We start from the raw sequence: 14,132 nt of genomic DNA on the forward strand, positions 1-14,132 counted from the left end.
AGGCAAACTCTAGTTCATCCAAATTCCAGGACAGCCGAAAAGGTACTCCTGGCTCGCGTAGTAGCATGACCGCTACTACAAAATACGATCCTCATCTGAATGGTGTTGTGGCTTAAGTGGCTTCACAGTAAGCCCACCTCTCCTTTTGTTCTCGTTTGGTTTCGGACTCATGGTAAAAGCCAGTAACTTGCATTCTATTGTGATTTTTGCAATGTGATGGTTTAAAGTAACTAAATCTTTATGCAGTAGGGCAGATCTGGCCTGCTCCTCACATATTCCCAGTTCAGCTTCCACATATGTTTAATAGAGTTTAATTGCAAAACATGGGGGGGAAGGGGGAGGGAATTGAAAGAAGGTTACACACAGCCAGACTGCTTTCCTGGTTTGCTTGTCAGGAAAACATTTAGTTCTTCATCTGTAGACATGTATGAATAGACATTTGTCTACTTCCCTGCAACAGAATAGGATGCAGCGGAGACAGATGAGAAATTTAGAGGTGTAGCTATGGGCAGGCAGATCATTCTCAGCACTTGCAAGGAAAGTAGAAAAGATGAGTTTTTATACCCAGTTTGCGGTCAAAGATGTCAGTTAACTCATCTAAAATTAGTGAGTCTTACATTTCATCTGTGGCTTTTGTACGTATGTTGGTGTAGGCTGATGTCATCCTATGTTCACTGCTGGACATCAGACTTTTTGCTACCATGGAATATCTTATTGACCATAATGGTTTTGAAAACAATGCTGTCTAAAACATTTTGAGTAGCAACTTTGTGTTTAAACCATTGAAGATAGCAGGGCTGGCAGCATGCAGTGTGACCTTGCTTCACTTACTGATTTGTAGACTTCTTTAAAAAATAGTAACTTAGAGAACAGAGCGTCTAGTTCTGTAAACTAGACCGAATTGATGAAGCTGTAACATTCACATAATTAACAGGGCAGCGGCAAGAACTGTGTATGCCAAGAGGTGTTTGGCAGGATATGATGGGATTTTAAAATTATTATTATTATTATTAATGTTACTTATTTTTATATTTATTTTTGTGCTGATTAAGCTGTTTCAGTCGTAATTAGGAGTGATCAAGTAAATCAGCATTCTGCTTATAAACAAATACAGGTAAATACTTGTAAAGAAACTTGTGTATACGTTATTTAATATGATGTTGAAAGTTACCTTCTTAAAGATATTTTAACTTAATCTGTGGAGCAGTCTGAAGACTTTATCTGCTATATGGTTTAGCCAGAAGCCCACTTCAGGCCTTCAGGAGTAACAGGTATGAAACAAATAGTTGCTTTGTTTCTGCTCTTTCCCAGCTTTACCTGCCAGGGTCATTTACAAGGGCAGTTGTTGCACGAATACTTCCATACAGGCAAGATTAGTTCATGACTATGTTTATGTAGATTTCTAAATTCACAAATACATCTAACTCCACTCTCTCTCTCCTGCTGCCCAATTCTTGGTTTTCCAAGAATTGGTCATGCTGTAGGACAACACTTAAATACTTAGGCTTTACATTTCATTATTTGAAGTTACTTTAAACATATCCTCAAATGAAGTTCCCAGCTTAACTGTTTCTGAGGTGGTGAAAACACTACGGGGACTTTATAATTCCAGTTGTGCTGATGGGTATACACCATAGTCAGTTAAACAGAAACTCACCAGTTAAGAAACAAACAACACAAATTTTCCCAAATACCCAAAGTATTTATGTCATACATAAAAAGTAAGGGAGGAACTGAGAAGATAGATTCGTGTGTATATGATGTGTTGGTGCCAATTGTTCCATAAAAACACATTCCTAAATTTAGAGTCACAGGTGCAGGTGCACTCCTTTGGTAGAACGAGTGAGTAAGCTCATTTTGTCTGGCTTCAGATTCAGCCTTTCTTCTTTTGATTTCTGTGTCCCCTACTGACTTGCAAAAATATTGCCAATTTCTTCAGTAAATACATCCTTTTTTAATTGGTTCCCGTTTCCCTAGTAGTAATGAAGCTGATCATCCCTGAAGACAGTGAGGCTTCTCTCACATTGGGAACAGTGGCAGATGGCAATCGTTTTGAGAGATGGCAGTTCTTTATGCAGTGATCTGTAGAAGATACTATTTTTAGTACTGAATGAAGAAAAACAAATCCTAAATGAAGAATTGTAAAATAATTATTTAACAACATAAAAATATTGAAATGTAGATAGTTATCCCCAGTGAATTTTGCTTCTGCAAGTGGATTGTAGAATCAAGAGTTACTTCATTTTCGAGGTACTTGAAATGTGGGAAAATATAACAGACCATTAGGCTTCTTACACAATGTATTCTAAAAATTAGTTCAGTAAAATAGCTCTGTTATTTTGTGGGCAGATATGCTGTGTTCTTCAAACACAAAGTTTTGGAATTGTTGTTTCAGTATGGAAATTCGTTCGCGGTGGCCACTTGTTTATATTGGTGAAAGTGCAGAGGGACCCAAAGCAATTTGTTCAATATTTTTTTGCAACTTCCCTTTCAGGTGTAGTGACGCTGGCATGGCTTGTGTCCTGCTGCACTCTCCGAGCAGTGAGAATGAGCCAGAACAGACCAGGAGATGCAGGGTGTAGTGTGTGGTGGTGGCTGATGGAAGCTGGGTTCTGAACAAGCTGTATTTGAGTTGGCTTAGCTGGTGAAACATTTCCTGGCACCTTGCTAGAGCCAAACAGCCTTGCTGTGTCCTTAGATTGTTGCGAAAAAAGCTAAGTTTTAAAACTGTGTATTTTTCATTCCATTGCTGTCAAATGTACGAAGCAGCTGTTCTGGATTGTTCTGGGTCACCCAGTGTGTTCTCTAGTAAACATGGCTGTTATTACATAACATTTCTTTTTTATTTTCCTCTTCATTTTTTCCTTACTTTCTAAGTAACAGAGCAATAAATAGTGTAAAACAAGAAAAATAACTTATTTTCCCATTTTGCGTGCGAACGCAAAAGAAAGGAACAGGAGGCCCATCTCCACTGTTCTCCCTCTTATTTTTCCTGCACTTATGCTGTCTTCAGAAATTCATTAAGTCTTGCTCCTGTATATATGCTTGGAGAACATTTTTGACTATCAGCCCCAGCCACAAGAGATTTTGGGAGCTATTGGTGCTGGATGGAAGTCTTTTACACGTGGTAGCTTAAGGAAATTATTTTCATTGTGTTTTATATAGCTGGAGAGAGTGGGATCTGAATCTCTCGTATAATGGAATAGCTGTTAAATGAAGGATGTTATTGCAATGAAAAAGTACCTGAGCGGAAATAAACTTTGTAGGAACTTCTTTTTCAATCAGTTTAATTCTGTCACTCACTGGTGGGTCTACTGAGTATCTCAAGTGAATGTAGTAACCCTGAGTGCTGGACTTTCATTTCTGGACCTCTGATTAGGTTCAGAGGCTAATAAAAATTTATATTACTACATATCTTCCTGTCGATTGCAGATCTAAGGAAGCTCAACTGTGAGTGTTTGAGCAAGATTCCAAACTAAATTGAATTAGGACAATGCCTTGTGAAATATCTTTTTAATAATTAAAATGAAAAAAAAATCTTTTTCTGTAATCAGCCCTTTTTATTAATAGTAATAAGCTCATTAATTATTTGATATTTTTATATATACAAGCTATGACAATTTCTTAGTTGGATGCGTAATTACTCTTTTCTCAGGGGGTTCTTCTCCGTAGTATTGGGAGAGAAATCTGGATATTTAGGAATATAATTTTTTTCCCTTTGGAGTCCTTGGATGTCATTTCTTAACACTGTTCCCTGCGTAGAATGTTACTGAGTAGAAAGAACGGCAGATTTTGGAGCATCTCACCTTCTTTGGTTTGCTGATGCACATAGGCACATAGATATGGAGGGAACTGTGTGAAAAGAAATTACATTTTCCAACTTAAGTGGATTTTGTGGTTCTACGAAATCACTCAGAAGTTGCTGAGTGTTGCAATTGTCCTTTGGCTTTGTATGTGTTCAGGGTCTAAGCTGCTTCACAGTTGTTTGGGGCAAATGACAGAGCTGAAAGTCTGTCCTGTTTCATTGAAAAATATTGAGCAATGCCTCTGAGTGTTTTTGGAATGGAAAAGCAAAAAAGAGTACTGTCAGTATGTGATCTAAAACAGAGGGAAAATACGGGTAGGCAGAATTTAACTTTGTGTAGTTAGGCAGGATTTAACTCCATGCAAGGTTGTGTGATCGTAGATGTCCTTTTTTTTGTGAAAAAATATCAAAAAGTATTTGGGGTAAGTTTTTTTGTAATGATCTGAGGGACAGAGGTTGAAAAAGATGTAGACAAACCTGGTAAGAGTGTTGATAAGCACATGTTTGTTTTTGAAATGTTCATGGTTATGTTCCTTTATGTGTGTGGCCTGCCAGAATAACTGTGATGTATTATTCATATGTATTTTAATGTGCAGGTTTTGATGCTGCACTTCTGAAAACATGGTTCACCAGGACTGTAAGTGGTCCGAGACTTTTACACATCCCTTCCAGAGATGGCAAGGTTTAACACTGTCTTTGGGTGAAGTATTTTGAGCCAGCTTAGCCACCCGCACACATTAACATGAAGTTTTCTTTACATGCTTCGACATTCACAGGGTTTATACCAAGATATCAGTAACTTTTAAAAACTTGTTGTGCATAGAGGTAAAAAATATACTCTGTAAATAATGATTTTTATACTGAAACTGAGTATTGGACATTTACAATTATCCATCTAACTTTATAGTTTTATAAGTAGGAGTGTGTACGTATATGACTGATAAAAGTTTAGCATGCCCATTTGAAAAAAGTGTGTTTTGTTCAGAAGATAGCTATATCCACTAGATCTATATCCTCCAGGGTCCATTTCTAAGAGAAAGTTTGGTCATAACTCCGGATGTATTAAATACCCCAGTCTTTAACCATTCTAAATGTGGATTTTTAAATTAAACATTTGCAACAATGTGTTTGTGAGCACACGATTTCCCTTCTGCAAGGAATGCTTCCAGGAGTACATCTGATGCTACTTTATCATTGTTTGTTGCTTCCCTTTTGCTTCTGTGTTCGTGTATCCCTAGAGTTGTTCAGCAGGCTAGTGATACTTTTTTTGTATGTTTTTTTTACCTGGGTTGTAAAAGCATTCTTAGAAAATGGCTAATTTCCTTGTGCTTTGCATTCACCAGCATCCTCTGATAACTTGCTATGAATCTTTTTTGATATACTAATTATTTACAAAATGAACTTACCTCCTTTTGTTTTAAGGAGCTTCAGGGAGTCCCTGATCTAAGTTGTTATTGTGTGCATTCTGCCTACTCTGAATGTTTTATTTCTTACCTGTCATTATATGAATTTAACAAGGTGTTATGTAAATGTACACGCACCTATCTAAATGTCTATAATCTGATATTTATTTTTATGCTTTTACTGTGTGACATTACAAATATCAAGTTTATTTGTAGTAAAAGATTGGTTTAAGTCTTACTTTGATATATGACTTGCTGGAAATACATTAGATAATTTCAGATGAAAATATTTTTTAAAATTTGTCTTATAGAATACAGATGAAGTAAAAGATAATTCTGTATTTGAAGAACCTTGCAGAACACTGATGAAGCACTTACATTACATTTCGACAATAAAGTAATAATTATAAGAAATTAGAAAACTATGAACAGGCGTAACATCTTTGACCTTGACCGGAGTTTGGCCTTGTCTGTGGAGTGCAGGACTCTGTCCTACAGGAAGAGTTTGTTCACTACTTTATTATGTTCTTTTTTTATTACTATCATCATTCTCTATTCGTACAGGAGTAGTATTTGAAAATTAATGCATGGTTATTATAACAGAATTGATTGAAAGCAGCTGAGAGGGTATATGCGTGCATGTACCCTTTAAATTGTGCTGTTCAGCTGTTCTTTCTCTTCTTCATTCATCTACCTTTCTCACTTTCCAAATAGGAAACACACCCATACAAGCAAGCAGGCATTCACAAGTATTGTTGTATCTTCCCAAATAAAAGTGAAATTCACATTTAGTGGTTGCATAATTGCAAGTATATAAGATGTACATGAAAACCTGCACTGACTTGTATGTTTTTTTTTTGTACCAATTTTTTTTATGTCCCAATTCTGTTGTCATTCACAGCCTATTTTACAACCCCGTATTTGTTTCGGAGTGTTTGATATCCACCGTGGTTTGAATGCAGAGACACAGCATTACATGAAAATTTACCTGAAAAATATGATTTTGAGATGTTAATAATTTTATGAAATAGAAATGTTTTTACTGGATCTATGGTCTTCTGTGGCTTTGGGTGTTTTCTACTTTCCATGTTTTCACTTCCTAAATATCATTATATGACAGCTGAAGATATTATCACTTTCAAGTATTATTTTTCTTAGAAGCAATTGGTACAGCCATGATGGTCAAGGGAACTCGATAGGGATCTGTGTCTGCAAACATAACTCATTTTACTGTGCACTGCTGAGAAACTTCTTTCTTTGTAGCACGTTAGGATTTCTTCTGCTGACAAGTGAATATGTTCTCATGTATGTATTTTGAAATGCATCCTTAAAGTTTGTTTAAGAAAATCAATGATTAAATAAAAAAAAAAATCTTTACAAAAAATTGGAAGATCAAATTTTAATGTCTAAGTTTAACTCAGTGTTCTTCTATCCTAATTTTTTTAATTGAATTCATACTTAAGTATCATTTTTCTGGAATTGCTATCTGCATATACGACTATTTTTGAAATTTATGAAGATATTAGGTAAAAAGGGCTGGCAAAAGACCATTGCTCTTTTCAACAAATTTTGCAATTCTAAAATAAATTTTAAAACATTGTCCATTTAAAATGCAGTTGAGAATGCTTAGCCATGTTGTTCACTTATGCTTTTCATCAGAAAACCACACAGTATTTCAGAGATTTTATATTATTTCTTAAAAACAAACAAACCAAAAAAAACTGTTTAGTATTCATCTGTATTCTGGATGCTCTAAATAACTGCACCTCTCTACAGCTGGTTTACCGCTCCTGTGATTTGACTGACAACATTTGGAACCTAATCACAAGAACCAAATGGATTCAAACCTTAGAGTAATTTGAAAGTTTGTCCCTTCATACCAAATAGTACATTTTCTAAGTGCAAACCACTCTCTTTTATTAATAAATAAACATATTGGTTTTCCTGTCAGTATCAATTTTACATTTATGCCTAGTATACAAAATTGGCAGAATGATCACATACTGAAGAATGTGTATGTGCTCATGTTGAAGTGAGTGTGCTTCTTTAGCTTAATTCAACGCTATGTTTCTTTGTTGTTAATAGTATTGCAATGGAGTGCGGTGGGTTGACCTTGGCCAGCAGCCAGTAGCCAACTCAGTTGCTCCCTCACTTCCCCTTCCCAGCAGGACAAGGAGAGAAAATAAGAGGGAAAACTTGTAGGCTGAGATAACAGGAAGATCACTTACCAGTTAGCACCACTGGCAAGACAGAATTGACTTGGGGAAATTTGATTTAATTTATTGCCAATTAAAAGTAGAGCAGGATGGTGAGAAACAAAGACGAAAACTAAAACACATCCCTCCCTTCTCCTGTCACTTCTTCCCTTGCTCACCTTCACTCATTCAGTCCCAACTCCTCTACCTCTTCCTCCTCAAGCAGTGCAGGGGTGGTGGGTAATGTGGGTTGTGGTTTGGCCGTTACGGGTCCTCTCTGCTGCTCCTTCCTTCTCATGCTCTTCCCCTGCTCCAGCATGGGTCTTTATGGGTTATAGTTCTTGTAAGGAGAATCTGCTCCAATGTTGGCTTTCCACAGGCAGCAGTTCCTTCAGGAAATGTCTTTGTGCTCTGCTACAGGGTCCTTCATAGGCTGCAGGGAATAACTGCCTTACCATGGTCTTCTTCATAGGCTACAAAGAGAGGTTGTCTTACTTGAGCACCTGGAACACCTTCTCCTCCTCTTTTTTTTTTTTCACCTTGATCTTTGCAGGATTGTTTCTCATGCCTTTTTTTTTCCTTTTTTTTTTGTCAGTCACTCCTCACTGGCTGTGCAGTGTTTTGCCTTAAGTATATTTTCACAGAAGCAGCAGCAGGCTCAGCTGTGTCCTGTGGTAGGGACATTGGAATGCAGCCCCTAACCTCCTCTCACAGAGACCACCTTTGCAGCCTCTCTAGCTACCAAAACCTTGTCACCTAGACCCAATTCAGTAAGGTAGAGGGAAAGAACATAAAGGGATGAAAGACAGATCCACAAATGCAAAAATCTGTTTTGTCTTGTTTCTTACTGTGGTTAACTTTATTTTGTTAGCTGTTTTTTGAAAGACAAAATGAATGTATTGGGAGTAGGATGCAGAGTGTATTTTGGTGTCTAAAAACCATATACAGAGGGATCAAGCTTGTGTTTCTAAACTCTAGGAAGTTCATAGAACCATGGAATATCATGAGCTGGAAGGGACCCACAAGGATCACTGAGTCCAACTCCTGGCTCCACACAGGACTACCCAAAAATCAGACCATGTGTCTGAGAGCATTGTCCAAACGCTTCTTGAACTCCAGCAGGCTCAATGCCAGGACCACTGCCCTGGGCAGCCTGTTCCAGTGCCCGACCACTCTCTGGGTGCAGAACCTTTCCCTAACATCCAGCCTGACCCTCCCCTGTCCCAGCTCCATGCCGTTCCCTCGGGTCCTGTCGCTGTCCCCAGAGAGCAGAGCTCAGCGCCTGCCCCTCTGCTCCCCTTGTGAGGGAGTTGCAGGCCGCCATGAGGCCTTCCCTCAGCCTGCTCTGCTCTGGGCTGAACAAACCAAGGGACCTCAGCCGTTCCTCATAGGTCTTCCCCTCTAGGCTCTTCACCATCTTCATAGTCCTCCTTTGGACACGCTGTAATAGTTTTATATCCTTTATATACTATGATGGCCAACACTGCACACAGTGCTTGAGGTGACCTGTGCAGAGTTTAGTGGGAAAAGGGTAGATGGAATGGGGTAAAGAGCAGTGCAGATGACCAGTTGTTTTTTTTAGCAGTGTGTATGGTGTGTAACATGCTGGAAATAGTTTTATTATACTGAGAAGAGTGTTCTTTGTGTATTTTTCCTTCTCAGCCCTTAAATTACCTCCTTTTTTTTTTTTTTTGAACAAGTGAATTTTGAAAGTCTTGCAAGAGTTTATTTCTTCTTCCCTATTACTGAACAGCCCTATCTAGATTCAGGCTACAGTTAGAGTGAAGGTCTTCTCCTGTCACTGAGTTTATATCATCTTTGTCATTATGGGTTATGTCCGTTTTTGACAAGTTGCCTATTTTACGTACTCCCTACTAGCGACAAATATTGTTTGATGAAGCATTTATTTAGTAAATCATCAGGAACAACATTTATTAAACAGCATGAAATGTTTCAGTACTTTTGTTCCTGGGTGGTAAACTGAAGGCTTTGATTATGGAAGAGCCAACAAGTGCATTTGATTTTTGGCGACTAATAGACATCTCCTAGTTGCCTGGTCTGCTCTGATGTTTGCAGGCTTTTGCTTTTCAGGTTTTAACTATGAGATACCTTTACGCAGTTTCTGAGGTAGTTTTGTATTCTGCATTGGTCTATATTGGTACTTGGAGTCTGAAAAAAGCTTGGATAGCTCCTCTGAAGCTATAAAATCACCCTGGCTGAAGCATGGGTATGATAAAGGGAAAGCTTAACCCTGCACCTTAGAGTGTTCAATTTGTAATTTACGTCTCCACTTAATTTTTTCTCGATTTTATGAACTTTGAGTTAGCAATTGATTTTGAAGGCACAAAGATCAATTGATCCAAAGTTATGTTTTATGGGAAATGACAAAATATGAGGAATTCGTAGTAAATAATATGTGAAAATTGCATTTCACATACAGTTTTAAAAATAGTGCATTAAAAAAATCTTTTTTTCCAAAATTATACTTCATAGCAGTGTACTAATATCATTTGCTGAAATGGCATATTTATTTTCTTTTTAGTGGTCATTGACAGCTCTGAAAGCTATAGTATTTTAAAATGGAATTATGACAAGGTTTGTTAATGATGTACTAAAGTTAACCTTATATTTTATTATTTCAGTTGTTCATGGTGGACAATGGAGCAGATGACTGGAGAATAGCCATGACTTATGAGCGTATTTTCTTTATCTGCTTGGAAATACTGGTGTGTGCTATACATCCCATACCTGGGAACTATACATTCACATGGACAGCCCGGCTCGCCTTTTCTTACGCTCCATCCACAACAACAGCTGATGTGGATATTATTTTATCTATACCAATGTTCTTAAGACTGTATCTTATTGCCAGAGTTATGCTTTTGCATAGCAAACTTTTCACTGATGCCTCATCTAGAAGCATTGGAGCATTAAATAAGATAAACTTCAATACCCGTTTTGTTATGAAGACTCTAATGACAATATGTCCAGGAACTGTACTGTTGGTATTTAGTATCTCGTTATGGATAATTGCTGCATGGACTGTCCGAGCTTGTGAAAGGTAAGGTTGTTCCATTTGTTTAGCTCTTTCTTTCTTTCTCTCTTTGTATTTTAATCTCTTCTTTTGCTCCCTCAGTTTTGTTTTCAGGAGACCTAAATTTTTAATGGAAAGGAGCTTCTAGGCATAGGATATTTAAAGTGCTGGTTGGGTTGTAGTCTGTGTCACAGATTGTCAGGAATACTTTGCCTTTTAATCTGAAGGAATCGTGAAAAGAGGTTTGTGCTGTACAGGTTACTGTAGCATTACAACTTGATTTCAGTGTTTTGCTATAACTTCAGATATGTTTACTAAACACAGTGAACAGATATGTATAATGTCTCTAACAGTAGTTGCTGATACTTTGCATTGATATCAGCTTTCATTTATTTGTGAGTAGGAATTTATTGAGGGTGAGATAGATGAAATAGCAATGTAAAATTCCAATAGAAATGTTTATTTATCCATCTATCTATCTATTTATTTATTTATTTATTTTGGTTTTGAGTTTTATAGACCTGTTTAAGGAAAATAAAAAGAAAATGTAAAAATCTTGTTGGCAAGATCTAGAAGAGGCAGACGTTACAATAATGCAACTGTTTTTTCTTTGCCTAAAAATCAGAAAAAGTACATTTGAGAGTCAGACTTCCATTCAATTCACGTGGTTTTCCAAACTCCCTTCTCGCTCTCTTCAGTATTGGTGCAGAATAAATAGCCATCAATGACACCTTGAAAGTGAGTTTCTCAAACACACCTTTACCAAAAAAGAAACGAGCTTTTGATTGGATAGGATTGCTTAGGAATATGAGAGGTTAATTCTAAGGAGACAATTATGATGATTCTTTCTGAAAGACTTGATGGATGAATTTCAGCTAACACAGGCTGGAAGACTTCGACATATTTAAGGCATTTCAGCTGCTGGTTGTTGACCATTTTGTTTTTCCTCTTCCTTACCTTGTCTGCCTATTTTGAAAACAGTTTAGGGGAGTTATTTGTGACAGCTAGCTGATTTAAGTTAGCAGTTAAACTGCATGCCAGCTGTTATGGCCAGGTTATTTGCAGAGGTTATTCCTTGTGTTTCTTAATTTCTTAAAAAAAAAAAAAAAAAAAAGCTGATCATCAGAGTAGAGATTATGTTGACATCACAGCTTGTATTGTTAATGTTGCCAGAACTGTAGAATGTAGTTTAATACAGTAGATGCTTTATATAGTGTGCTTTATATCATGTTATGGGAAGACAAATAATTTAAGCATATTCTAAAAATGCTGGGTTAACAGTGACATATTACAGTTTCAAAATGTTTCACATAGTGGTGGTTGGTGGAGCACTCTAGACATTGAATCAATCTATAATAGTTATATTTTAATAAGCATGTCCTCATTTCAGATGCAACTGACTTTGCAAAGCCTCGTTTTGTCTCACATTCTTCACCTCTGTTCCCACAAGTTTCCTTTCAAGAGAACTACTGCACAGGAATTCCTGAACATCTACTCAGGAATTTCCCAAATTGTCACTTGTGAAGTGGCTCTGAATAACTTCAGTGTCCATTGCTGTCACTATTTTATATATCACTGGTTTGGTTAGTAACCTGTATTATTATTACAAAGTAGCAATAAAGAGTCTGTGTTAACTTTTTAATAGATGCACATTCAAAATTGACATATAAAATTTGTGCATTTCAGTGAAAATTTCTGAACAAGAACTGAGGCACTTCTGCATCTGTGATCCTGGGAATAAGCTTATTTGTGGAGTCAGGGACACTGAACTCAGGGTTGCAAACAAGGCTGTTTTTTTTTTTCAACTCTATACTAAACTAGTAATGGATTTTCCACATTTTAAATTGCAGTTGATATTCTGTGATTGTTGGTATAGTAAGCTGGATAACCACCAACTCCTTAAAAATCACAGAATCACAGAATCATCTAGGTTGGAAGAGACCTCCAAGATCATCTAGTCCAACCTCTGACCTGACACTAACAAGTCCTCCACTAAACCATATCACTAAGCTCTACATCTAAACGTCTTTTAAAGACGTTTAAAGATGGTGACTCAAAACAAAACACAACAAAAAACAAGTTAAATATGGAAGAGAGTATTAGATTAATATGTCTCCAGCATAATTGCCTTCTGTCAGTGGAATCCAATCAGAGATCATGCTTCTTCAAATTTAACAAAATAATTAATTTTACCTTTCAAAAACACTAAAAAAGCTATGTTTTGGCTTTGGGAATTAGTTATTTGTGTCGCTGATAATAGTTTCACACTCAGTTTGTGTGTTTTGCCTCAGATTTTCCCTTGAGGCAGTATGTGTTTTGCCAAATTAATGGTACTCGCACTAGCTTCCACTTACTAATTAGTCTGCTGAAAACCTGTACATTCATAGCCCATACAGAAACATAAATAGCGCCCCCCCCAAAAAAAAAACAAAAAAAAAACCTCTCAGGTGAGAAGCCCCAGAACCCATATAGGTTTGTTCTATATAGGAAAGTTCTTAGCACTCTGCTGTCTGAAGTTAAACATCCTTTTTTCCGTAGCTATAGACAGATATAATAGCTATTTGCCACAGGAAAGGGCAAATATGGCCACTGAATCCATTCTGTGTAGGGGTTATAGTCCTCAGAGGATGTCTCCTGAGATCTTAATGGCTTTGATTTGCTCCACAGTTGGTTTCCACTAATTAAATACATTTCTTTCACCTGTTCGTAAGTTGATTTTTTTCTCAGTTTTAACTAGAAGGAATCTTTATTTGTTGGAGTAGACTATCTTATGTACTCAAAATGATCCTGAAAATAAGTGTTAGCCTTAGAAGGAGTATTTGCTATTCTGCTTGATATAATATGTGGCATTTTGATACATTTAGCAGAAATTACAAATTAGTCAGCAATTTGTGGCGTCTTTTTTTCATGATAGGGGAATTTACATGAAATTTAATGTTATTAAAGAGCTCTCAAAATCACTCCAACACCAAGCTCTTGAGGTAGTACTGTGTAGTAGTTTTATGTAAAGCTTTGCAGTAGTGTTTTCAGTATTTCTGTATTGTGTCCAGGCCACTCAAATCAGAATGAGATGATGGAGATAAGATTTAATAGTCAGATTAAAGTATTAAAATAACGTAATGGAAATTTAAAACTCTCATGCAATTTCCAGTGTCCTTGATGAGGGTGGGGTGGCCTTAGGCAGTGTCCTTACTGTGAGGTTATGAATTCTCAGCAAATGCCCTTGCTACTGAATGAAAGCAAGATTTTGAGACTTGTTGTTCTATTCAAAATTGGATTTTTGTCCATGCAGGCTGTCCTGCAATTAGGAAGAGAGACTTGGAAGCACTGCATTTCATAGCGAGGAAGGTAACAGGAAGGAGCATCATTATCCATCTCTTCAAGGAGAGCTCTGTGGAGGCAGGTTATGGGTTGAGGCAGATGAGTTCACCGTCCTGTGATGTTCTCAATAAAGACTTTGCTGCTTTCATGGTCATCTAACTGATCACTTGACATACGCTGAACTAAGGCAGGACATGTGTCTTTCTCAGTGCCTTAATAGCTGTATTGTTAGCTCCCAGAAGGCTAATTATAGCAAGTGACACTTTGGGTTGATGAGCAAGGTATTTTCCAGCATTGCAGTTTAAGGTCATCCATGAGGGCAGAATGCGGTACAGATAATTACGGTGGACAGCCCTCATACACGGAGTGCAAAT

The 14,132-nt window shown here is 37.2% G+C and overlaps 1 protein-coding gene across 1 annotated transcript in view; it reads left to right on the plus strand.

The window, feature by feature from the left end:
* The window catches only part of KCNN2 (potassium calcium-activated channel subfamily N member 2), a 75,175-nt gene that overhangs the window by 10,665 nt on the left and 50,378 nt on the right, over nt 1-14,132 (plus strand). Inside the window, exon 4 of the mRNA XM_035562603.1 lies at nt 10,046-10,464. Coding sequence (XP_035418496.1) covers nt 10,046-10,464 — 419 coding nt within the window. The remainder of the gene's footprint in view (nt 1-10,045; nt 10,465-14,132) is intronic.

Source organism: Cygnus atratus, chromosome Z (assembly GCF_013377495.2).
Source record: "Cygnus atratus isolate AKBS03 ecotype Queensland, Australia chromosome Z, CAtr_DNAZoo_HiC_assembly, whole genome shotgun sequence".
In the NCBI taxonomy this organism is placed as follows: Eukaryota; Metazoa; Chordata; class Aves; order Anseriformes; family Anatidae; genus Cygnus; species Cygnus atratus.